This window comes from Vanacampus margaritifer, chromosome 13 (genome assembly GCF_051991255.1).
Source record: "Vanacampus margaritifer isolate UIUO_Vmar chromosome 13, RoL_Vmar_1.0, whole genome shotgun sequence".
NCBI classification, from domain to species: Eukaryota; Metazoa; Chordata; class Actinopteri; order Syngnathiformes; family Syngnathidae; genus Vanacampus; species Vanacampus margaritifer.
This window is the reverse complement of record NC_135444.1, coordinates 5,040,384-5,068,267: the sequence shown is the minus strand read 5'-3', so window position 1 is coordinate 5,068,267 and position 27,884 is coordinate 5,040,384. Positions and strand designations below refer to the sequence as shown.

The 27,884-nt window shown below is 40.2% G+C and overlaps 2 protein-coding genes across 3 annotated transcripts in view; both read right to left on the bottom strand.

The window, feature by feature from the left end:
• raver2 (ribonucleoprotein, PTB-binding 2) overlaps positions 1 to 15,267 on the bottom strand; it is a 63,364-nt gene extending 48,097 nt beyond the window's left edge. Inside the window, exons 1-2 of one of the 2 annotated variants that reach the window (XM_077583177.1) lie at positions 14,903 to 15,267; positions 4,979 to 5,045 (exon numbers count right to left, since the gene is read on the bottom strand). In XM_077583177.1, the coding sequence (XP_077439303.1) occupies positions 4,979 to 5,045; positions 14,903 to 15,196 (361 nt within the window). In that variant the 5' untranslated portion in view covers positions 15,197 to 15,267. The remainder of the gene's footprint in view (positions 1 to 4,978; positions 5,046 to 14,902) is intronic. The other variant, XM_077583176.1, reaches the window with a different exon arrangement.
• Positions 15,268 to 23,944: 8,677 nt separating this feature from the next.
• cachd1 (cache domain containing 1) overlaps positions 23,945 to 27,884 on the bottom strand; it is an 89,779-nt gene continuing 85,839 nt past the window's right edge. Inside the window, exon 27 of the mRNA XM_077584664.1 lies at positions 23,945 to 26,868. Within this exon, the coding sequence (XP_077440790.1) occupies positions 26,624 to 26,868 (245 nt within the window). The 3' untranslated portion in view covers positions 23,945 to 26,623. The remainder of the gene's footprint in view (positions 26,869 to 27,884) is intronic.

Genomic DNA, 27,884 nt, shown 5'->3' with positions numbered 1-27,884 from the left:
CAGCATATGGACATCAATCAATCAATCAATCAATCAATCAATCAATCAATCTATAGCCTACATGCTTTTTAATTACACAAGGATTTTTGCTGTTTGTAAGATGCCCGGGTCCCTATCATCCCTATCACCCCCGCAAATAGCAAGGACACATTGTATAGAATATATATTGTGGTTATTTTTATTTTGTCTTCATGAGCGTACTCGGTATTGGAGTAATCCAAAAGTAATCCAAAGTAATCAAGTTACATTACTTTAATATTATGGTACTTGGATTACGTTACTAACTACATTTTTTAGCAGGTAACTTGTAACTGTAACGGAATACATTTTAAAAGTAACCCTCCCAACCTTGGTAATAAGATACAGTGGAGCCTCTGAATTTGTCAAAGATTTACTTATATCGACACATTAGTCAATCATCAATTTGTTAATATTTAGAATCCAAATTTCCCACTGGAAGTGATGGGAGTAGCTCATTCATGGAAAGAACATATCTCGTGCTAACGAATGAACACAAATTACAGGCATTTTAGTATGTACTGCCTATTACCTACTAAATAAGTAGAAAGTGAAGAGCTTATTTTGGTGAGCTCATTATAGCAAAACCACATCCTTGCTATAATGTACTATTTTAGGGGTAATTAAAAATTCATGACAATATTACCTAGAAGCCTTTTGCCTATTACATTTTTATCCAAAGGCCCATGAGAGAACTCTCCCATGTTCTCATTCTCATACAAGCCACTTTCACTGCATTCTTGGTAAATTGCTGCAACATAAGTTTAACAGTAGAGCCGGCATTTATTTGGCTGTGTCATTCTGAGGCCATGTACACACGTAGCAGGGTATTTTTAAAAATGGATATTTCTCTCCTCTAGGTGTAGAAAAAAAATTGTGTCCACACCACAGCTAACCGCATTAATGTGTTTCTGAGTACGTTTATAACAATGCCAGACCTTAAGGTGGCAACAGTTCCCCAAATGCTATCCAATCAGAATACGCCTTCGTCAAATACGTCTCTTGACGTCACTTCACCATACGTCACACAAGCACGGTCTGTCAGCCGCCAATCTGTATATATGCAGATCAGTGCTGTCAGCACACACAATACTTTTTTTTTTTTTTTAATTAAACAGTAAACAGTCAATGAGTACATCCTAAACGGAGCATAGAGGAAAGCAAAGAGGATAAATACAAAATCTAAAAAAGCTTCACTTATTTTTTGAACAACTTTTTTTTCCCACTCACTCACTCACCACACACACATACAAACGTGTGTAGAGGACGATGTAAAACTTCGTTTACTGATGGACACACGCGACCGTGGAGCCAAAGAAATATACAAATCTTCACTTTGGCCGGAGTTTTTAGAAACCTTCTTGTCCCCGCGGACATGTGGATGACAGGGCAAGCCGCAGAAAAATAGCTCCCGTTCCCCCCCCCCACCAAAAAAATGGCTATGTGTATACATGGCCTAAGAGAACATGCCAAAGTACGCCTTTACAAAGCAGTTGGGACATGTCCCATTATGATAACGAGATGCAAGGTGACGTCTCCGCAAAAGCTACAAATGCTTTCAACACTATAGCAACTTGGGAAGTAAGTCAAGGGTGTTGAACTCTAGCCACGACGAGCAGCGTTCTGCCTTGTTAACACCGACAAACTCTTGGGTCAACTTCAGTCCCCCATTCCCCTTTGGTACCGTTCATACAGGACAGCGAGCCTGGAAAAGGACAGAAAAAAATCTGGCTTGGAAGGCCAGTGTAAAAGGAGCCACAGAAACACAAGCATGCCCACAAAGTGTGTTAAAGTGAGCGGTACATCATTTAAGTTCAGACCAGAAAAGAAACAAAAGCGAATTTAGGATAAGCACAAGTTGTTTTGGCTTAATGAGCTTGTGTGATGTATTAGGCGTTGTTAAGACAGCTCAGCTGTTAATAGCCTCCGTCTCCTAATATGTGTTGTATTGGTGTTGCTGGACTGTCTGTGCTGACTAAAAATAGTTGCTCTGCAAGAATTCCCTGGAAAGGAAAACTCTTTTTAAGGGCAGGGGGTCTGTGCTGTGCGACCGTGCGTGTGTGCATGCACACGTGCGTGCGCGCGTTAATGCGTGCATTTGGGTTATTTTGGCATTAGAAGAAAAGGGAAAATCCTGGTAAGAAATGTTATTTTGATTTAGTGAACATTTTGAGAAATAAATTACATCTACTAACAAACTGGGCAAAATAGGTTTATGTGATAAGCAAACTCAGCTGACTTAAAGGTCTCATATTATTAAACCTTTCAACATACTAAAATAGTTCTCAAATGTGTAAAAGACATGTCTGTGACATGCATTTGTCAAAATTGACTTTGGATCTAATATTTTTGATGTCTCTAAATTAGCCAAAAATTGCTCTGTTCAAAACAGCCTGTTTTAGGGGTGTGTCACTTTTATGTGAATAGCTGCACCAGGCCACGCCTAGGCCATACCCTTCTCTCGAAGGAGCGGTGATTTCGGTCATGGTAGCCATGTGCTAATGCTGTGAATGGAAACGACTGGCCATGGCAGCAGAAGAAAAGAAAAATACAGACATGTCTTTTACACATTTGAGAACTATTTTAATATGTGGAAAAGTGGCATAACGTTTTAACACAAGAAAAAGTAGCATAACGTTACTACAGAGACTATGTTGTAGCGTTAGTTTGTGATTGTTTAGGCAATGGTTATTTTGCTATAACAGGCAAATCTCCCGCAAACGTTATTTTGCCGTGAATGTCTCCGATTTGTCGTGAATGCTTGTAGCAGCCAGCTTCTCGAATTTCAGTGGGCGTGACAAACCTTTACCAGAGGTGGTGCCACTAGCCCGAAGGGGCTGGATGGGTGCACTTCCGTGTCTTTTTGAGGGTTTGGGGGTCAGGGTTTGGGCGGCTTGGTTGGGGGGGGTGCGTCTGGGGATTTGGGGGCGGCTGGGGCTGGGTTGTGGTGGGTGGCGGGTGTGTGGGGGGAGTGGGGGCCGTGGGCAGGTGGGGTGCCTGGCGGGCCTGCCGTGCCCTGTTCTGCTGCGTTGGGCTGGGGGCGCAGGCCGTGTTGGGGGCGCTCCTGGCTTTGCTCTCCGGCCGGTGGCCCCTGCGGAGCCCGGGGGCTGTGCCTTGGCGCTGCCATGGCCTGGGGGGCCCCGGGGGGTTGTGCTTGCTCTGTCCTGACCGGGGTCGACGGCTCCCTTCTTTGGGGGAGGTTTTCATGCATGCCAGATCCACCACACCAGCATCTATCGAAATTCAAACACAATCTGCTTCTTCCTCTGGTCGTTGAATCGGTGGAAGCTGATGTCTGTGGATCTCACTCTGCTTCATCTATCCTTCCTTCCTTTCCTCAGTCTCTCCTTTGGTCTCTTGCGGTCTCCCTAATTTGTTGGAATTTAGATGTTTCTGGGGTTGGTGAAAGACTCTGGTTGGTAACCCGGTGGGTAGTAGGTGATGTCTGGTCCGTGCTGGATTTCACTTTCCTTCCTTTTCTTTGATCCTTCCTTGGGTCTCCTGACAACCTCACGATTCTAGCTGGATTCTGAAGTATTCGGTTTAGGTGAGCGGTATGGGATTTTTAATAGGTTTTAAGTGAATTAATGAGTACACACTCACACGCACGCACACATGCACACACACACACGCACACACACACACACATACACACGCACATGCACATACAAAATAAAAAAAAGTTTAAAAAAAAGAGAGAGAGCAATGATAATGACATGTCGAATCGGTAAAATTACCGAATGAACAATACTGAGTTCTCTCAGAAAAAAATAAAATAAAATAATAATCTGGCTGTTTGAAACACACATTTTAGAAAGGAGGAGAAGTCGCGGACGGACTTTTTTCATGCCTGGTTGGATTGTAGACAGGCCGGAGATGCATATTATTGATTTTTTTTTTTTTAAACACTTAAGTGCATTTTCATACTATGGGACCTTTAATGGTTGTTTTCTACTTCAGGCATGTAAATCTTCCTCTTACAAAATAAAATAAGATCATAAAACAGATTATAAAACATAATACTTATGTATGAAATTTGTATTTCAATGCAATCGCTACTGACAGAAGGCAATAAAGCAATGGTCCAACTCCAAAAGTTTTGTTTGTTTCGGTAGAAAGTCACCACATAAACTGTAACTGTTCCACACACTAAATTGACAAGAGAAATTCAGTGATGAAGTACAACAAGCCAACGGTCAATTGTGTCGACAGGGGGAGTATCTCCTGCTCTGACTGCAACTGGGAGGGAATCTGAGGGTCTCCCGAAGTTTACAGTAACAACAGAGAAATGGTACTTCATTTATAGAGCGCTTTTCCACCTTACAAAGCTCTTAAAGCGCTTCACATTCGACAACTCATTCACCTACTGATGACACAGCATCAGGAGAAACTGGGGGTTCAGTATCTTGCGCAAAAATACTTCGACGTGGTCACAATGACATGGGATCGAACCCACAACCTCTGGTTTGCGAGAGGACCACTCTACCACTGAGCCACACCACCCCCCAAAGATAAAGTCACTATATTTATTGCAAGTTGCTTTTTGGAAGAAGAGGGGTTTTGCGAGAGGGGTCTGAATACACACTAAACATAGCATCAGCTAATAGGCAGCCACACTTGGTTTTAAGACTCTGAGCTTGAGTACACCCCGCTGATTAACTTTAAATCATAAAGATATTTTTGGCAGCAATGTATTCTCTTATACATATACTGTACACTCAACAAAATTATACATTGAACGCTTGTTTTTGTTGAACTAAAAGCTGCCGAAAAATGATGCAAAGGCCTGTCAAATTTTGGTTCACGATTGTGTAGAGGCAATTTTTAATACAGTATTTTAATACAATTCAGACCATTAAACGGGAGCAAAAATAAAAATGATGCGCTCACGGTGTTGTTCTGGGAATGTGCTCTAAGATGTTTATAAGCAATAAATGTGTGCGTTGTGCGTGAGTTTTACCTGTGCCTTTATTGCGATCAACAAAGCAGTACTTCAGTTCATATACTTTCAGGATTTCATGGACCTCCTGAAACAGGAGAGAGAACATTAGCCACACCATAATGAGCCAAGCAAGAAGTCATAGATTACAATTAAAATATAATTAGGCATTTAAAACATTTAGCTCTGCTGGAAAAGATGAGAAAAGGAACAAAAAGTGAATAATGATCAAATGTATTTTCTCAAAATGTTGCTAATTGTTTTTTTGTGTTAATTGAACTTTTTGAATTAACCTAAATTGAAGGTTGTCACCCCATTTCACTAAACTAATACTACAAGATGCAATATTCTTTTTGTGAGATTGATGTATTCATTGGATGTAATAGTACAGCAAATATAACAAAATGACCATTACAAAACAATAGTTTTTTTTTTTGCATCTGTTCTACAGTACTGTATGTTCTACTCTGTTGTCACCCGTTGAAAACAAGCTCTCTTATAGTATGCCACAATGTTGCTGGGCTTCAACTAAAAATTGAAAACAAAGAAATGAAGCCTGGAACAGTAGAAAACCCGTATCATGGCTGCTTTAATGAAGGGAAAAAACCACTCAGTTACACATCATATCATTCGCAAAGGGACAAAGCAACTGCCTCACACTATTTGAGAGCTTTCTAATATGTTTCTCTTTTCAAGCCCACGAAGCACAATCCAGCCCACTCACAGCAAACAGCACTTATGTTCCACATAAAAAATGGCCATGTAAGGCAGCCCACACAGACCAGCTCACTGGCTCTTGAAAATCAGAGTGCTGACAGCGAGGGAGGGAAAAAAAGTGAGATTGAGAGAAGTCAGGATCTTTCTGACACACAGTCACAAATTTCTAAAACAAGATAAATTTAATTTTGTGAGGTTTCTGTTTAAAGGTTTCAAATTCAGGTTACATTTGATGAAAACGATGGATTAATTACACTATTACACTTAGCAAATGAAACAATGGCATGCTGTTCTACAGTGCTCCATTTTGATGAACTTTGGCTCCACTTGATTCTAGCAATCTGGTTGAATGATTATTCCCTCAGGGTGAACTATATGAACAGAAACTGAATTGTGATTTTTTTTTTTCAATGTGGTTATCATATCAAACAATTGTCATGCAGGCTATGCAAAACAAAAAGCTGAAATGTGTCCAGGGCATTTTTCTCTACATTTCCCCTATGCCAACTCAAACTTTTCCGCTATAAAGGTATATATCGCCTTCAACATCCGAAAGTTGCTAAACCTCTTTTCCCATCTAGCAATGACATCATTTACAACAGTGGTTGCCAACCAACGGTCTGCGACCGGTCCGTGGACCAGTGTTATTTTTTACAAGAAATTTTAATTTAGTTTTTGTTACAGTCTTTTGACAAAAATTAATTACAGTTTTAGTCATCTAAAAGAGCAATTTTAGTTGATGAATAAAAGACCAATTTTAGTCGAGTAAATTAACAGTTTAGTCGAAGTTTTCCTTCAGCATAAATTTAAACTTTTATACAGAAAATAACATACCTATTCGTAACTGTAGTTTAACACGCAAGACACATTTAATAAACCGGTGTCTTTATTAATTGTTTCAATGAAACATGTTGAACTGACAATAACACAACTTGACTTAGTTTTCACCTTAATTAAAAGAAAGTGCATAATTGCTTGAGATTAATTTTACAGCTGTACAATTAATGTAAACATGTTTAAACATTAAATAAAGTGCAGTGAACAGTTTCTGAGTGGTTCTTTTCTCCCACCCGCGTTTCATTCCTTCTGATTGGATTGTGTGAATTTTTGTCAGTGTCATTTTTATTTTTGTTATAGTCATTAACGAAATTGTCAGTCAATTTTAGTTATCGTTATCGTCTCAATGAATAGCTTCTATTTTAGTTTTCGTTTCATTTTCGTCTGAAAAAACATTTCCGTGACGAAAAATATGACAAAAAATTTTCATCGACGACAAGCCTTGACAATAGCCGTTCTTTTCCATTGCTTAAGTGGCGTTATCTCCAAAATGACACATATCACAACAAATGTCCACTTTGTGTTTCAAGTGGGGTCAAATTAAACGTAAATATCAACACTGTTACTCTTTACAACTTAAGCAACATTTCAAGAAATGCTGCTTTTTTGAGAGGCCATATGAATCTTAATGCAAAAAGGTTGCTTTGATCTGCTTGTTGTGATGTCACTTGTTACTGTTACCAAATTGTACCTGGTACTTATTCTTAAAGTGTAACTCAACCCCCTACCATACTCTTGGTACACCCCTCACTAATATTGAAAACGGCACTCAAAGGGGTACGTTTTACTCAACAGTGTACACTAAATAAGCGGATACGCAAGGCATAAAAAATGCCTCGAAAAAAAGAAGAAAAAAAATAGATCTAGTGCTTTACAAAGATGAGAAATCTTGTGGCGTTCTAATCATGTGAAATCATAAGATCTGATCCCATCCCTACAGCATTACAATTAATATTGTGTTAATGTGGAATATGAATGGGGTAGATGCCACGGACTTTCAACTTCCGGGTTTCACACATCAGCGTCGTTTCCGGCCAGTGATAGCTGCCTTCTAACACTCGCACCCCCACCCCTGCGCCCCCCAACCAGGGTGTCTCAACTCTCTGAAATGCTTCGGACAACTGAGACAGACACACTACACACTCGCACCCGTCGACGGGAACGCGCAAACGAGGGGCACAAAGGCGGAAGCGCAAGAACTGGGGCGCAGCCCACCCGTCTCCAACAGGAAACGGAAACAAAGCTGATGTGTGAAAACCAGGAAGTCTTAAGTCCCACCTCCTCCGTGGCATATACCCAACTAAGCATCAATATTTAGTGCTTAGTGGGCGGCCATTTTGCCACTTGCTGTCAAGTGAAAATTACGTCACAGTTACTCAGGGCTCAACTTGAGAACGTCACATGACCAAACTCAGAAAACACGTGAGCTGTGGTTGGTTGTTATCTGAGCCCTGAGCAACTGTGCTGTCATTTTCAGTTGACAGCAAGTGGTAAAATAGCCACGCCCTTAAATGGACAAAAAACAGGTGCATTTTTCTGCTTAATTCATATTCGACAAATGCAATATTATTCAGAATGATTTTAAATACAATGCCTGTGCTGGTGGGAACATTAACATGTACAGTATGCACTACGATGAAGACTACCAGATGAAGTTCTTACTCGCACATGTTGAGAAACTGGTTACATTTGCAACTAATTTAGTTGCAGACTCGAGCCCTGGTGTAGAGGGAATTTTGACAGGGGGTAGAAAAAAATAGAACGCAGATGAAGTATATAACCTGTAGTTTCTTTTGTCCTCTTAGTAATATGCTCACACTGAAAATTGTAGTCTTCACACAACTACTCTTAGTTGGGATGTCATAAATGGGGTGGCTAATAAACAAAGGTTTATGTAAGTGTGTTAAAGATGGGAGGACGGGGGCTTTACACACTCCTTGGCCTCTTTAGCAGCAGTGACGGTGTCCTTGACCCACTGATAGTGTGACATGCTACAGAGAGAAAATACAAGATGAGTCACAGGTCTACCGTCCAGACAGGAAAGCTTGCACGATTACATACAGCTACTGCACTCATTGTTACAAATATTCACAGTGTTGTATTACAGAACTGTGATGCTCACAGACACATTTTCAGAAATAGGCAATTCATAAAAACTTGACATAGTTGTGTAATAATATGTCCCCTACTAATCACTTAGGCTAGGTTGTTGTCCACCCTATCCTGTGACTCTGCACTGGTAAAAATTATGGAAGGAGAATTGTAACTGGTTAATTAATCAAGACAATTTCATCACACTTCTAGTCACAATCTACAGTATTTCTTACTAGACCGTGGCAAACCATTTCTGTTTGCTATAAGCCATACCCTGCGACTTTCTGGCAACCAGATATAGCCCACCTTTTGACACATTTCCGCTGAGATAGGTTGCAGGTCACCTGCAATCCTAATCAGGTCAAGTGGAATAATAAATGGATGGATGGATGGATGGATAGATGGATGTGTACCAGGTAGTAGTCAAATGACAAAGTCCTGTCGCCCAGCCCATTCAAACAAATGGGGGGAACCGACACCTGGTAGCCTCGCCATTCAAACCAATGGGGGATTTGGACTCCTGGTAGTTGTAGCAGCAGTCGTAGGTGCACATGGTAGTCCATGTGCCTGCTTTATAACTGAAGGTTCCAACTACAAACAGCAATCACTTTTTCACCAAATTAGCATTTGAACCTAGGGTTTGGGTTTGAAATTACGGTTTTAAACACGGGTTAGGGTTTCAAACTAGGGTTAGAGTTTTAAAGCAGAGTTCCAAACTGCCGGTAAATTCCCGAAAAATTTCAAATCCAACCTCGGCCTCTTTATAAATCGATATATAACAAATGTGATTACAGTCTGGTTGCGTTCGTCCCTTATAGCAGTGGTCCTCAATCTTTTTCTGTCAGGGACCAATTCATGGTAGGACAGATATTTCACGGACTGGCAACCATTTGTCGACAGAGGAGTTTGAGGAGTGCTGAACTATATTTCTGGTCGGACTACTGCCTTATACTGTACGTCATCAATAATCATATATGAACTGAGCGTGTGCATCAGTTTTAGTTTGACTTGGTTTAAAGAGTAACACTGTTATACAAACATACAAATAGAACTGACCGGTTAGTTCAAGCACAAAATCCTTGAAATTGCTACAAATGCTGCAGGACTGAGAATGACAAGTGGGACCCTATTTATTTCCGTAAACACTGCACCACAAAAATTCTAACTTTATTGCAATCTACAGAACAAACATGGCTTTGCATGTATCAAAACAACATGAAAAGGACAAACCCAGGAGAAGTGACGATGGCGGGTGATTCAAGTACAACAACACTGCTTGTTGAACGTGAGAATAAAGGAGCAAAATATTTTGCTGCAAAAGCATAAGCAAGCTGAGGAGGCTGCGCAAAATGACTACTACACGGCTATCCGCCATTGTTGTTGACAGACATAAATACTGGTGATAATGCTAGCTACTAGAGAATGTGAATTTGTTGGTCCCTCAGAGTGAGTTATCATGTTCCACTGCTGCCACTGCTCATTGTGCACATGTGTACACATAAACTACTCCTTAACATTGTTGATGCAAATTGATAATAGTCACCAGAGCTGGGCACTTCCCTCTCTCCCTTCGCATCCCGTCGTTGACGATGGCCACTTTTCGGCGAGTGCATAATGTAGAACTGTCAAAATTAATCGATTTATTTTAAAATTGTCCAAATCCCCTGAAGTAATTGTTCACTGATTTCTATAGTCCGTGATGAAAGAAGACTGATTATCTTCTGTTTAATCAAAATATTTGGACATATGGACATACACATAATTTGCAAACATCTGTTTTTACTTTGGAAAACAATGACCGGACCGTTAAGTTGCCAGAACCAATATATTGTGTTTCGACACGGACACTTATTGCCGATGTACTCTGACCGGCATTCACCAGTACTAAGACGCTTCTTAGGGTTTGTTTGTGGTCTCTTTAGACTGAAAAGGGAGAAAATTAGCATCGCTACATGTCTTAAGTTTGTAACAAAACAATCTGCGTCAAAATTTCTAAATAAATAAAAGAGTTCTAATGAATTTATTGGAGCTAAACACACGTAAGATGGCTGCCCTACGTGTGTCAGCAACAGAAAGGCGGTATCTAATATATGCTCCTGGAGCATAAAATAAGTTATTTGAAAAACCTTTCTCTGCTGTTAGTATGCTGCATCAATGGCCATTGTAGGCTTTGACAACTCAATATGTTTGAACAAGACAAGCAAATACGTCAGGCTTAGTAAAGATATGATGAAGATAAAGCGCTATTTAAGTGTACTCCATTTACCATTTAATATTTTCATCAAATTGGATTTTTTATATGTTGGACTATGAAGTGATTTTCAGGAAAAGTACAATAAGTAAGTGATTCGAGTTTATTAAGGTCTAATGCTAATTGCGATTGTTAATCGTTTCGCAAAGGCAAATTTTGTTGCCGTTTGTGTAATATGTGCATATGTGTGTAGTATTTATATCCACTAAATTTAACTGACGTTCAACCTTAGTGGACTTCAAAAAATTAATAGTAAAAATAGATATAAAAAAAAATTTGTCGAATAATCAATGGAATAATCGATAGGAGACTCAATTTTTTTTAAATCGTTAGTAACAGCACTAAATGTTTCTTACAATAAACTCAAGCCCAAACACATGAACAGTAAATGCATTAAAGCTTTCATTAATGGGGCAGTAGGTACTGTAAGTGGATAGTAGATCGAGTCAGACAGAGGATCCATCAGACAATTTACAGTTGAGTATAGGACCATGATGACATTCTTTCATAAATCAATAATCCCATGGAGAATTCTGTTAATAATGCTGATTTTGTTTTGCATTTTACGACCAAATATACCCTCAATATTGTCAGTCAAAACAAGTTTTGATAATGCTTAGATTGTCATTCCTGTCTAATGTTTTTAATCTTTGTAATTTCTAATTATACTTATATGAACTGCAATATATACTGGCCTTTCCAAAAGTTGTAAAATGTAATTTTCTCATGAACAACTGTGGTAAGTACAAAACAGCAACAGTAAACATGCAACTAATGAGGACAATCTCAGCCGCTAAAACAAGCAGAGGCATCCATCCATCCATCCATCCATTTTCTTAACCGCTTTTCCTCACAAGGGTCGAGACAAGCAGAGCCAATTAACATATAGTATGTGCTGGCAAAACTAAGATAACACTTAAATTCTTTAAAGGCGACTCTCACACCATACACCCGTACTACCGAGCTCACTACCTCTGTCCTGTCCCATCCTGTCTTTTTTGCTACTTGTTGCCTTGCTTGTCCACTTTAAAGGTCCCACAGTATGAAAATGCACTTTAGTAGGGTTTTCTATCAAAAATATGCATCCCCGGCCTGTCTACAATTCAACCAGGTATGAAAAAATCTGCGACTTTCTAAAATGTGTGCTTGAAACGGGCAGATTAAACTTCCGTTATTTTAATCACGTCAAAACGACACGGAAGTGCACTCAACCCAGCCCCCTTGCGTTAGTGGCACCACCTCTGGTAAAGGTTTTTCACGCCCACTGAAATTCGAGAAGCTGGATGCTCCTTTCTTTTTCTCAACTGCTCGCAAATGCTCCGTGGAGAGGGGAAACAATGATCAGGAAAAAGTGGTTGCTTCCTTCATCCCAAGTCTTTGAGAAGACAGTGGATTACTTTTATTTTTGAAGGACATGTACTGACATTATTTCTCAAAGGACTATTTTGTTAGTGAAAGCCTGTTCAGAGTTGGATTTGCAACACGTTTAAACAAAATGGATCGGTCCCAACAGTGTGACACGACTGCGACAACGGGAATGATGTAAGTTTAAATTTTTTTATTTAGCCTTCCTTCCTATCCTTTCTAATAAGAGATGTGCACCTTCGACCATATTACTGGTGTATTTTTAGTGCCTAAAGTGGGAGCTACATTTGTCGTGTGGAGGTTGTTTGGTTAGAGGTCAGCAATGATAAAACAGACGGTGGTTGGATAATACGAAGCGGTTGCGTATTGTTTCGTCAAGATCCAATCCTGCGGTGGTTAATTTGCCGTGACTGGCAACTCGCCACCTAGTTGACATGACTTTGTGATGCTAACCGGCCGCTAAGTGGTCTCGACGAGACGGCTTGCACGTTGCGACCGCGCAGTGGCCTAAATGTGCACATTTGTGTCATTCATAACCGCTTGTAAATGTCTACAAGCATTCACGGAAAATCTGAGACATTTACGACAAAATAACGTTCACGGGAGATTTGCCGGTTACGATAAAAATACCATTGCCTAAACAATCACAAACTAACGCTACAACTTAGTCTCTGTAGTAACGTTATGCTACTTTTTCTTATGGTAAAACGTTATGCCACTTTTCCACATATTAAAATAGTTCTCAAATGTGTAAAAGACATGTCTGTATTTTTCTTTTCTTCTGCTCCCATGGCCAGTCGTTTCCATTCAAAAAATTAGCGCATGGCTACCATGACCGAAATCACTGCCCCTTCGAAAGAGAAGGGTGTGGCCTAGGCGTGGCCTGGTGCAGCTATTTACATAAAATTGACACACCCCTAAAACAGGCTGTTTTGAACAAAGCGTTTTTTGGCTGATTTAGGGACAGCAAAAATATTAGATCCAAAGTCAATTTTGACAAATGCATGTCACAGACATGTCTTTTATACATTTGAGAACTATTTTAGTATGTTGAAAAGTTGATCAATATGAGAGCTTTAAACAGAATCCAACTCTTATGTAATGTACTGTTGTCATATACTGTTGTTACTGTTTTCTGTTGTTTATTGCTCCATTCTCTTTGTCTCCTCTCAAACCTTATTCTGCATTTCCAATAAATATACATCACAATACAAATAACCACAGAAGGAGTATATCAAACTCCCTAACAGCAAATCTGTTCCGGCATAAAATGGCATACAGATGCATTACTTGATGACCAAGCAGCTGAAAAGAACAGATAAAAAAAAAAAAAACGAGACAGAGAGAGAGAGACAGACAGACAGAGACAGAGAAAGAGGATAAGAGCTTTGTGCCAATTAACAGTACTGCAGTCAGTCAGTAAGTCACAGCATCCAATATCAAAAACAAAACAGACATATTCCTTTAAATATTTGGACAGTATGTGCACATTCAGCAGGGCAGTCATCACGCCGCTTTGCTCAGGCTACCGACACATAACACAATGGCTGTGACACACTGACATAGTGGAGAATGCAGAGAAAGACATTCTACTTCATTTAATTCATTTTTTTTTTATCACAACACCTTTTCTCCTCATGCAGTTAAAACAGTCCTGCATGGATCAACACAAATCCCTGTACACTGCCTCAGCAAGGTTTGCATGAGGACGACATCCAACATAAAAAAACAGTAAATGAAATACACTAAAATAAAATCAAAGCTGAGAGATCAAATGTAATTCTTGCATAGCAATGCATAAGAGGAATTTCAGACATTTATTTCACATCAAAATCGTTGAGCTAAAGCAAGGGTGAGCAAAGCATAGCCCTGGAGCTACATACGATCCGCTTTGATTTTTAATCCAACCCACTGACCATATACATTAGTAGTATTACACTCTTGTAATATTTGCTGCTTTAATTGAACAGTTTTTTAGTCCTAAAATTAGTTAATGACATGTATTTATTCATTCTTATTCATTAATCTCAATAAATATTTGCACGGTTAATTAATTGTAAATATTTGAAAATATTTTTTTAAAGGTTATATGTAGGCTACATTTAACATTATTTAATCAAATTGTTGCTTAATGAAAAATGATAAATAATTATTTACTATTACTGTGTATTATTTACCATTGTTACACCTCATCTTTATATGAACTGGCCCCATACGTCCATTTCGAAAATCAAAAGTGTCCATATAAGCACAAAAAACGTCCAACCCAGGCTTAGGTCACCATTGTTGGAGTTGCTCTTTACAAAATTGACAAGACCCTGCCTCATATGAGAAACGTAAATCGAACTCTACGCACATTACTGGTATACGAAATTGGTGGATGAATGTCACAAGCATCCATAAATGACTTTTTGGATGAACAAACTAACAGTTTTAGCACTTCACTGTCACTGCCAGGCAGGCAGCCTAATTACACGCAGTCCCACTAACACAATGTAAACATAACTGATCTACATTGACATCACGTTACTCCTATTTATCAGTTGCAGGACGAGAAGCGTCAGGTAAACTATTTTACGCACGCACCATGGACGCATATAAAACACATGGCGCTTCTTCAACTTGAACCGCACCGCTCTATACTCTGACTTTGCCAGCTGTAACTTTAAAAATAACTCTACCTGATTAGTCGTGTCGGGCGGGAGGTTCTTAATGAGTATTTTCCGCCTGTTGCTAAGCTCTTGGCGAGTTTTAGCGAGCCTCTTCTCTATCTCCTCCGACTCCAGCTCCGGCAAGTCACGGAGGTTTGTCCATGGCTCCGCGGGCTGCGCTCCCGCAGCAGCCGACGCCGCCGCCGCCACTTCATTCTCTGGCTGCTGCCGGCTCTCGGGGCTGCTCCTCCGCGGGAAAAGTGTACTTTCTCGGGCGACAGAGGAGTGGACATTCGGCGGCTGGATGGATGACGCTGCCGCCATTTTGGATGTCTGAGAGCAGAGTGAGCGGGAAGAGCGAGAGGCAGCGAGCAGGTGGGAAGTGAATGAAGTGCGCTGCTGAGTGTGCGTGATAGTGAGACAGAAAAACTCGACTCGACTAACTTGACAAACAATATTTTATTGCAAAATTTCAACGTTCTATACAGTTGGCATTAACAATGAACGCAACAAAATGTGTTTTTTAATTCGGTCCAACCGTCCAACTACAGCGCTGTTTCGCAAAGTGTAAATACAATAACACTGTAAAATACAGTGTAAATAAATAAACTGGTTTTATGAAGCATGATTATGCTCAACGTGACACACCGAAATAGGTCTAGTGTAGTACAAGGGTCACCAACCTTTCCGAACCTAAGAGCTATGTGTGGGGTAATCAATGGAATAATCAATAGGATAATCAATTCTAAAAATATTTGTTAGTGACAGCCCTAGAAATAAACATTTTATAAACACTGGATGTATACATATGAAATCCTTCTCAATCAACACCTCTGGGCTTCTGTTAATGTGTGGTGGTGATGTGGTGATTTTGTATTCAAGCCCTTCCAGTCCTTCTCCACCACCACCTCAGTCTTCTTCTGCTTCTTTGTGCTCCTTTTATTCCAATCAGTCAGACCTGCTTTAATCAAGGGGCCTAAGTGACCACACCTGGTGCTGTTTTGAGGCATCTTGGATGATGAAGTGTCCAGATGGGCGGCCATTTTGTTGCAAGTCCCTGGCTTCTGAAAAGGAATGTAGTGTCCCTCCACTACACGTCCCCCTTGTGATGCCACAATATTTAAATAGAGTTGAGGTCTTCACAATCCTTTGGACCAATTTACAATAAAAACATACATGTACGTTTTATATAATATTGGAGGTAAAAACAAAAGAGATATTCCGGTGGAGACACCAAATTTACAATTTGTTCCCCACATATTTGGAAACCACGAGAGGCTCCTGTTTCCCTTGTGACTATGAATGGTTGTGTGCTTCCCTGCTCTCCATCCATGTCAGGAAGTGAATGCCAACCTAACAGCCAACTGAGCATGCCTGCCCACGGAGGGTGGAAAGCTGCTCCTGGCAAACACTGGGAACACTGCTTCCCCGCAGAGCCCTCGCAATGTGTGTGTAGCTTCTGCAGGCTGCATGAGTTACAGTCTGACAGACACAAAAACACGGTATAATCATACAGTCACACTCACGTAGGACGCACTTCAACCCACTTACAAAATATCTCCAGCACAATTATACCCTGGTCTGTCAAGAGATATTGAAATCAAACCCCATCTTCCAACCCCCATGTTCTCTCTTGCCATCTGTGTGAAGTGTTTCTTGGCAGTTCAAGGTCCAGACAATCACAGTTGTTGGTGGGTGAAAATGATCTCACATTGCCAACTAACTGAACTGTATTCGGACTGTATGCATGAAGGGTGCTGGAAGAAGATGGGGCCCAGTAAAATCCAGTGAGCAATGGTCAACACACAGAGATGACACAAGGCACGTTTCCATAACGAGGGACAGATCAGTTCTTTTCACCACAGTACGCTCCGTAACAGTAAACACTGATCTGGCTTTAGTTTCCATAGCACTCTGTGTAGGCAGAATAAGGATAACTGAATGCATGTTACTCACCAATGAACAAAGTGAGAGAAATATAACATACAGGGATAAATTCTGACATCAGCAAACAATCACAATTACACTTTTTTTTTTAAATTGTTGTTTTTATTTTCCTCCTCTTCCATTTGCACATTTCGTCGTAGAACAATTCTCTATCAACCAGTACGGAAGACAAACCACAACAAATGCATACATGTATTCGTCGACAAATTTAATTATCACATTTTCACTGACCACACCCAAGCGTGAATGCCTCCAGATCTGTTCAGTGTTCACTCAAGAAACACACTAAATAGAACTTCTTCTTTTTTTTTTATTGTTTTTATTTTGCCGTAAAAAAAAGAACAGAGGAAGAAAAGAAAGTACAAAATAATTAACAAAATATAAACCTAACTTTCTAACGCAATCTATCAAATACTTCCCAGCTCCAATGAAAATCAGAAACCTAAAGAAAATGACTACTTTGTATAAACTTTTGTACATTTGAACAAAATAGAACCTGTTTGACAGAATGAAGTTGGCCAAAAGATCTCAAAAAGCTGCCAACAAATGGTCCAAAAAGATTCAAGAACAGAACATTCTGGAACGTTCATTCCTAAAGCAGTGAGTAGAACCATTATCCACAAATTGAGAAAGCCTTCCCAGGTATAGCTAGCTGTTATGATTTGCGTATATCATGCTTAGGTTTGTTGTTTTGGCTTGCTTGTTAGTAGGGGTGTGCCAAAAAAAATTGATTCTTATAAGAATCGCGATTCTCATTTAATATGATTCGGAATCTGTTTTAAATGTCCCCAAATCGATTTTAATTAAATTATTTTATACTGTCTTGCCTTTGTCTGTGTGTGCCTTTATTTGGAGCGCTGTTCATGTTGTACGCGATTTGGCCACTTAGGGGCAGTGTGGTTCCACGTGGTCTAATACACTGTTAGGTTGTAGTCACATTAGAGAGTAGAAGGAAAAAGTCCCGATCAAGTTATTCCGATAAAAGTTGTTTTTTTGCAGCGTGGAGCCGTTCTTTTGAGTGATAAAAATGCCGCGAGTAACGCGCTAATTAGCATTAGCAAGTCAGACTGGAGTAGATCATTACAATTCCTTGCACATCTATAGATTGAAGCTAAAATCATTGTCAATCTAGTTATTTTGATTCAAAAATCGATTCTGAATCGAATCGCAGACCCAAAAATCGGAATCGAATCGTGAGACATTCAAAGATTCCCACCCCTACTTGTTAGGTTCTGTTTGCACCTGTACTCGTCATCCTGTTCCCTTGTATCATCCAATCATCTCCCCCAGCCACGTGTGTCTTGTCCAGGTGTCTCTCGTTGTCTCGTCAGTTGGCTTGTATTTAGTTTTCCGGTTTCTTTCAGTCTTTGTTGGATCATTGTCGCTGTCACCACTCTTGTGTTTTGTTGTTACTTTGATTTTTGGTCTTTTCAGAGCTTTGTTGGTTTAGCATTTTACCCGGCGGTGCCCCTGTTAGTGTTTTTGTTAATAAATGATGTTCAACCTTGCCCCGGTTCTCCTGCCTCCCTGCATTTGGGTCCTCCACCCCATCGTGACACCAGCCTACACAAATTACCCCAAGAGCATAGCGACAATTCATCCAGGAGATCACAAAGGAACCCAAGACGATGTCTGAAGTACTTTCCTTACCTCAGTTAAGGTCAGTATTCATGACTCAACAAGGACAAAGAGACTGGGCAAAAATAAAATCCTTAGCCAAGTTCTAAGGCGAAAACCACTGCTGGCCAAAAAGTACATAAAAGGCTTGTCTTACTTTTGCAAAACACACCTGAGTGATTGCCAAGACTTTTGGCAAAATGTTGTACGGACAGACAAAATGAAAGCTGACCTTTTTGGAAAGTATGTGATGTCTTATTACATCTGTAATGGAATGTAACACAGCGTTTCAGAAAATGAACTTCATACCAACAGTCAATGGCGGTAGTGTGATGATGGTGGGGCTGCTCTACCACTTCAGAACCTCAATGACTTGCTGAGATTGATGGACCCATGAATTCTGCTTTACTAGAGGATCCTGAGAGAGATAGTTTGTGACCTCAAGCTGAAGCACATCAAGTCAACTTTTCAATGGCTTAAAAGAAGCCAAAAGAAGGTTTTGGAGTGGCCTAGTCAAAGTCCATTTTTTAATCTGGTTGAAATGCTCAATCAACCAATCTTTATGTAGAACTTACGTACGGAATATGCAACTCACAATTTGGAAATGAGCGGAGATGTGGGACGTTTGCCCTGATCTGAGTCTCTGCAGTGCTACCACAATGCTAACTTCATTGAGCGCAAAATTGTGTGTGTGTGTGTGTGTGTGTGTGTGTGTGTGTGTGTGTGTGTGCGTGTGTGTGTGCGTGTGTGTGTGTGTGTGTGTGTGTGTGTGTGTGTGCGCGCGAGACTCACATTGGCGCATGTTGAAGCATTTCAATTTAGCTTAGCTTAGCTAGCTGGTCACGAGAGACACATCGATATCAAGTGTGATGCTAAAGTGATGTTATCCTGTAAAAAGGTCAAAAATGGAAATGAATAAATGATTTTTAAAAAACATAATACATTAATAATAATGATGAATGAAAATAAATAAATGGAGATTGCAGCCCCCCCCCCCCCCCAAAAAAAAAAATAAATATTTTTTTTCATTCATTCATTTTACACTTGAGCGAGCGCTCCACAGATAACTATTTGTATACAAACCATTGAGGAGTCCATTTTCCAAGGTCTCCTGTTTCTTAACGAGAATCATATATGCTGCAATGGCATCCAAAAATGATATTAAACGGCAGAATCTTGCGTGAGTGCTGCTGACAGATTGGAGGACATGAATCATTGAGCAGTTGTTATCTGACAAGACGCCAAGGACTTGTCTGTCACGCAGGCTCATTTTTGAAATGCATGAATCCCTTCCTTTAAAGTGTTGAACATAATTCTTACGAGACAATCATTATTGTTTTCACATTTCCCTGAGGCACTCACACTCACAACCATAAAATAACGCAAACAGCAAAACCACCTGAAGCTGCTCACAATCATGAGCCAAACTTGCATCTCTGAAGGTGTTGGGACAAATTAAAACCTGCGCAGTATAATTGGCTTATGCTTTACAAATGAAGTAGAAAAGCTTGCTGGTCCCTCACCAATTTGATCAACCCTGTCGGTGTTTGAGCCTGTCAGCCATTGATTCATAGCGTTTTGAAGTGGGTGGGAGTACTGAGAGGAAAACGCTCGCTGGGACTGAGAGCATGAAGGCGTGGGTGAGCCGAGTGGCGGAGTGGCACCTGGTGTGCGCTTGGTGAGCGTCGGGGGGGGGGACACAGCGGAGGGAAAAAGCCCGGAGTGAACCCTGAGTGTCAAAGTGGTTCTTGCGTGTAGGAGTTGACAGCTAACGGATCCGGGTGTTGACCTCCATTGTGATTGCAGACATCTCACTCTGTGGTCCAATCTGGCCAACTAGCTAGGATGGGAACTTGAGTGTGTCAGTGCTACCTCTTTAGTGTAGCACGTTCTCTAAAATGGATGCTGGGCTTGACCTATTAAAAACAGCTGACCTGAACACATGGAGAAGATAATATGGAGAGTTCCCTGTTCAATTAATGCCCTCATTTCAGTGGTCATCAGAACACGTCAGGGTTTATTATTGTTGATAGACCAGAATATACAAACCCCCCACCATCTATCTATCTATCTATCTATACAATACTGTTTCTGTTAGCATCCTTCCACATACATCTGTTAGCTAGCTAGCTCTATGTATACAGTACTATATATGTTAGCTTTAAGTTATGCAAGTAAAAAGTGTGCAGTGGATCAAAAAGTGTTGAAGACATCCTCACAACATTAAATGTGGAAACAATGAACACACAACAAGTGCTCTTCAAATTTGGCGGGCAGAAAATGTTAATAAAAAGCCTTTTTAATCAAGTGATTAATCGTGATTAATCTTTTGACATCTCTATGAATAGTGTATGTTTTCATATGTAGAGAGTAAAAGTAAAATAAATCCTCAAGTACGGATATCTGAAACCTTCCCATCTAGTTCACTAGTTCTTGTCAGCAGTTGCTTCCAGCATTAACTACAATGAAATAAAAAGTATGAGTGTCAAAATTAATTGATTACATAATCAATTATCAAATTAATTGAGAACTGCGTTCATAATCAAGTAATCGTTAAGACTCTTAACGATTTCTATGGCTCTAAACTTTAGAGCCATTGTTTAAATTTAAAATTCAACCAAAAAAGGAAACCCAAATATTTTCTTTACAATATGTTGTATGTGCACCCCACTTTTCTGAACACGGCATTCTGATTAATATTGCATTTGTTGAATATGAGTGAAGCAGTGTAATCCATCTCAGAGGGTGGCCATTTTGCACTGTTGCTCAGGGCTCGTTTAACAAATGCGACCAATCATAGCTCGCCTGTTTTCTGAAGCGAAGCTGTGATTGGTTGTTACCTGTGTTACCGTGTTTGGACTAGTGGAGCTGCATAGAACATATTATTGTATTTGGGTTGACTTGCCCTTTAATGCAAAACAAAATGTTATCCAATTTAATTAATCAATGTAATAATCAATAGAATAATTGGTTGCACTAATATTCAATAGTGACAAACCTAATGGAAAGTGCTCCTCATCAACGCACGGTATGCAAAAGACTGTTTGCATGATCACTTTTGCTAGACGACTTTGGAAAAGTAGGGCTTGGAAATATGCTGCGAGTGCATGCCTGCTTTACTTGCTGGCAGAGCAGAGAGTGAAATGACCCAAGGGGTCTTGGACACTGAGCTCTGTGCTCTAATTTACTGGCTTTGCTTGGCAAAGTCAAGTCAAGCACTAGCGACAGCAGAGGAGGCAAGAACATTCTTTAATATGGCTCCGTGAGCATGACAGCGATACTGTGGGATTATTGTGCAGTCGCTGGTTTCATCCCCCGTATGTGCTATTTGGACAATTAACAATATATCCGGTCTACAATGGCAGAAGAAGAGACAGTTTACACAGGAGCATTTGAACATGAAGCCAGATCATTTACACAACAATAAACTTGGGTCAACATTTTGGAAAAATGCTGGCACGACATGTGCATGCATGCGGACGTCACATTCATGCATGAAGACTGTATTGGTATTGGAACAACAAAACGAGGAGCGTGTTGTGGTTGTGTGCCACTCAAAATCATGAGCTTCATAATGCTAGTACATTTTACTCCAACAGCATTTCTTCCCTAATTCAAGTTCTCTACCTGAATACACACTTAGGAATAAGACCCCAAAAAACATATTCATCCCCCTTGAGTTTTTCAAAACTTTGGCACGGTACGACCACAAGCATAAATATATTACGTCGAAATTTTAGGTAAAAAGTTAAACACGATGTAGCACACGATCGTGAAGTGAAACAAAGTGGATATCTTATTTCAAACTTGATTTACAACTAAATACAGACGCTCCCCTACTTACGAACATTCGAGTTACGAACAACGGTACATACTAACATTTCTGCGCGTACAGTATGTCGAAAAATGTTCGGAAAGAAATGCTGTAAGTTAGATTTTGTATTGCGCGTGGTGCTTCTTTCCGCCGCTAATACCGACGATTGGCGCTGTGAGAGCTCATTGGAGGCTGAGCAACGTGTCGAGGAGGAGGAGGAAGAAACGCCGGTCCCCATGAAGCAGGAAATAACTTTTGAAGCCGATTCCAGCGACGACGAAGAATCTCTCATGATATAAAATCCTCCTCTTCCTCCTCCTCCATCATCTCCTTAAGCATCGAGTACATCTTCCAAAAGTAAGTTAAACTTCATTTTATTTATCTTATTACGTACATGTACATACTGTGTGTGTCTCTCGCTCTCTCTCTCTAACATACGTAGTACAGTACAGTACTGTACGTATTCTCTCCATTTTATTAAAAGTTTTTTTCAGTACAAACGAATGCAGGTTACTTGTACAAGCCTTAAACATACTTACATAAACCTTCAATATACTTATAATAGGCTTTAAACATAAATTATAATACAAAATATAGCAACGAACAAATTCACCTTACGAACGATCGTCCGGAACGTAACTCGTTCGTAAGGTGGGGAGTGTCTGTAACTGGAATTCGCAGTGTGGCGCCTCCTTGTTTTTGTTGGGCATATGCAGCACTTTTTTTGTTTTGGTTATCAATGTTTACGCGGTGGACGTGTACGGTTATTGTGACGCGTGGTGGTGCCGAGAAGACCACTGTTTTTTGTGTGATCCTTTTAATAAAGTGAATCTGTGGACTTCCAGTACGTTTGTTGGTCTCCGGTTCTTGCTGTCCAGCTGCGCCGTCCATGGCCAATCAGCGGCTCTTCATTTAGTGTTATGGTGAGTGAGTAACTCATGGGCTTTAGATTTGTTCTGTGGTGCTTTATGTTGGCGCATTTAAGGAGGGCGCTGCTAATATAGTTACATAAAAACGTGGCTTCACATTTATTTATATTTACAAAATACTTTGTTTTGCTCGTATCATTCACAAGCATCACTATAATAAAGCGTTGTTACCGTTTTATGGCGTTTGTGCTGCTAGTACAGGTACATAAAAATCCATTGCGTTTGTTGCTGTAGCCTTTTATTAATCAGCTGCTTAACAATGTGTCTATCAGGAGATAACTACTTATAGTACAAAGATATATCTAACATTTGGCTCAAACATTCCATGTCAAGAATTCTTTTGGTGTCATTACGTTTGCTTATAAAATAGTGTAGACTACTTGTTCCACTCCTATCAGGCTTCTTGTGCTGATTTTACTGCCACCTGCTGCCAGAAGTGCAAACACGGCAAAAGAGTTTTCACTTTGGTTGAGTGCATATTCATTCTAGTGGCAGGAGAAAGATCAACCAGATTAACATTGAGAAAGCAATCAGGCAATGATATTTTAAGTACACCTGTGTTGGAATGTAGAATCCCATTTAACAACAACTTGTGGTTGCTTCACCATGACAATGCCTCCTCACAGTGACCTGAGCATCTGACCGTTCCTGGCCAACAAGAGCATTAACTGTGAAGGGTGATTCTTTTTTCCTTTTTAGAAGAATTCTACTCTGGAGGTTCCACTGTAGTTAGAAAAAGTACAAATGACAGAAAGACAACACAGATTTAAGTGTAAAATGAACTTTTATCACATTCACATTGCAATAAATCTCAATTTGATAAGTTGATATGATCCAGTACGGGAGGGGGGTGATGTACATCCTTCAGTACATGATTTAATGTTACATCTGTACACACACGGCATAAAGAACAGCTGCTGAATACAGATTAAAAACCTTTGACAATTTAAACAAAAATGCCCAAAAAAGAATCAAAAATTATTATTACTTAAAAAAAAAATACATACAATAAAAGAAATACATAATTGCCCTGGAAGTTTGCTTGGACTGGAATTGTGACATGTAATGAGTCGCATGAGTAAACTGAAGTCGTGAAAGCACTCATAAGGAAACAGGCAGACATTAGAACAAGATTCTAAAGATGTACTGGTGTCACTGTTACGAGAATAACATTTTAATATTGAGAGAAATCTTGTTACAGTGATGAGTGTGGAAAAGTTGTAATTTAATGAGTGTGCATTTAGAAGTTTATGCTCTTAATATTGCAGCTATATTCTCGTAAAAGTTTAATTTCTTTACGTTGCACTTTTGTCTTCATACACTGTAGATGCAATGTTATTCTTGCAACATTAACTTTTAATTGCATTTCAGCTTTTTTTTTCTTCTTGTCATTGTGGCCCCACCTACTTCAAAGTTTGACTGACCCACGGCATGTGTGCCAATTATTTTCTTACAAGGGCCGCTTGCTTGTGTTGCTCACACTTCAGCTTATTTATTTATCTGCATTAAAAAAATGTACCGTTCTCTACCCATATCTACAATAACACATTTGGGAGCTTCGACAACACACAATAAAACTTTGTAAAACGATAAGTCTCATGTAAAAGTGAGTAAGTATGAATTCTTCCAAGTAGTGACTTCCATCCAATATGGACCTAAAGAAAAATAAACCTAAAACATATCCAAGACATCCTCAATATAGCGAGACACCATGAACACACTTTCATATCAAGCCCAACAGCAGAGGCTTACTTGGCAACAATGAAAAACGAGGGATAGCTATTTAGGATTCTACTTAAAGAATCTCTGGAAAACAATAGACATTTGTACCAAAAAGTCAAAATTTGACTTCATAAACAATCAAAGCCACTGAGCAACACTGTGACTCTTCATCAGGAGGAAAACTATAAGTGGATTAATTAACTATATTCTATTGTACTATCTTGAGGAAAAATTCGTACAATGAAAACACACACAAACACAGTAAACAAGTTCTTCCCGTCACTTCTCTTGTGTGGACAGAGACAAAATAAACACACGCACACACTCGCACACACACACACAAACACACACACACACTTTGAGTGGTTAACCACAGAGGAGCTCTCCTCTGTAAAACAGCAGCATCTCTCCTTCGCATTCTTCTTCAACAACGCGTTTCAAACTTGGCCATTTTGAAACTTGCAAGTCCAGTACACACGTTGCAAGAGTCTGCAGGTGTCAAGTCAAGTCAAGTGTTCGGCTCGTCGTGACGCTGGTGGAAAGCCAACTTCCTTGTTGTATTACAGGAAGAATGTTCCGCCCAGAAAGTGTACACAGAAAATAGTTCCAGTTTAATTATGGAAAGTTAATTGAGCATTCATTCAATAACCGTGATATCCTGCTTCATGGACAAAGAGCAGACTTGTACATGGACCTGAAAGGAGAAGTCAACCTCCTCCCCCCCAAAAAATTTTTTTAGGGGGTGGACAATAATATGTTCTAAGCAGCCCCACTAGTCTAAATATGGTATTTTGGTTAATATTGCGTAAGTAGAATATGAGTTAAGCAGCAAAATCGCAGCCGTTTTTATCTATCTCAGGGGGCGGCCATTTTTATCTATCTCAGGGGGCGGCCATTTTTCCACTTGCTGTTGACTGAAGATGACATCACAGTTGCTCAGGTTTCAGGTAACAACCAATCAGCGCAGCTTCAGAAAAAAGATGAGCTGTGATTGGTCATAGCCCGAGTCCAGAGCAACCGAGATGTCATCTTCAGTCAAGTGGTAAAATGGCCGACCCCTGAGATAGATAAAAACAGCTTGATTTTGCTTCATAACTCGTATTCCGCAAATGTAATATTAATTACAATGTCATGTTTAGACTAGTTAAGTCACATAAAGAAATGTTTAAGGTTGATATCCCCTTTAGGCTCGATATCAGCCATATCGAACAAACACTCAATTTTTAATAAAGGCTCATTGTTTACACAATGAGACAGTGAAGAAACGGCAATAGTCTCAACAATGCATGTGTAAACAAATATTATATGACCGGATGCAGCGCTTGTATTTGTCCGGCAAACTTGAATAAATATATATTTTTAAAAATCTTTTACCATTATAGTGATTTTCTATTTGTGTAAATGACGTTCATCCTCTTTATGAATGTAGATGATGTTACTGGGAGTCCTGTAGTGATGACAAGTCAAAACTTGGTGGCTCCACTGCTTTGTGTTGGTGTTGGCCCTCCGCTCGTTCACAACCGTTCCAATCAACTCATCGAAATGCAATTTGTTTCTTTTCCAAGGTTGCTCTTAAAAGAGTCCAGAAGGGCCGACTTCTTCCGAAAATAAAGTCAATAAAAATAGTTTGCTCATTTTCAGTGTGTTAAAAAAAAAACCACATCTTGAGTTCAGCTTTGTGGGAAAAAAAGTTAATGGCAACAACGATGAGCTCGGGTGGGATCAGCACTCGGCGTCCACGCTGTGAACTGTGACGGCCGCCTGGAGGTGGTGCGTGTGCAGCGGGTGAAGGTGCGTGTGCGTGTGTCGGTAGGGGTAGAATTTGTGGCTGAGTAAGGCTGCCGTCTGAGGGGGGGTGTCCAGGTCCAAGTCGTCATCGTGGTTACCGACGTCGACGCCCGCCGAAAGTGGGTCGTTGTTGCCCGGTGGATTCTCGCTGTCCTCTTGAGGGCTCATGGTACTGTAGCCTGCAGAAAGCAACGCAAAATTTCAATTAGTGCACCGTGTTTATAGTGTTCCCCCGTTATATCGCGGTTCATCACTTTTCAAGTTGACTGGTTCTATGACAGTAGCCCAATTACATATACTTACAATTACAGTAAATGTGTATCAAAGACATTTCTAGGTCACAAATATAAAACAATCAAATGAAAATCAGTTGATACGACAGTAACTGAGCATGCCTTCTTGTGCCATGTGACCCAAGGCTATAATAGTTATAGAAAATAATTCTCATTTGAACTATTTACTGGATGCCAATTGAGTACACAGCTTTGGAGCCTTTTCTGCTAAATGCGGAAGAAAGTCTAATTTATTCAAATTGGTTTCTACTCTTAGTATACTGTCTTGGCCGCCCACCCACATGGGGGACGGCTCAGCCTAGCCCATGTGAAAATGCCTGGATAGGCCTTCTGGGCATGTCCCACCGGCGGGATGCTCCGGGGATGACCCAGGACATGCTGGAGAGACATTGTCTCTCGGCTGGCCTGGGAAAGCCTTGGGATCCTGTTGGAGGAGCTGGTTGAAGTGGCTGAGGAGAGGGAAGCCGGTTCCCTGCTAAAGCTGCTGCCCCCGTGACCCGACCTCGGATAAGCGGTAGAAGATGGATAAATGGATGGAATCCGCATTTCACTTCAGCACAGTTACTTGACACCAAGATGCCATAAGATGATGGCAAAGCATTGTTTTTGTTTTAATGAAACTCTTCAACCCACTTCAACATAGTTCCTTGGCAAAAATATTCCATAAAAAGGTGAATTTTTTTGGGGCATGAAATAGCTGTCCTGTCCGAACCAATTGCCACACAGTTGATGAACAAATTGCAGTCAAAATGTCAGCGGTGTATGTGGAATGTTGACAATTGCATCAGCTTTACAAGTAGTTTGACATGCTGCATGTAACCCGTAGATTAAACAGAGCGACATGGTAGAAATTTATGTGTAGACATTATCTGTAAGACGTTGTCTGTTCCCTCTCACTGCTC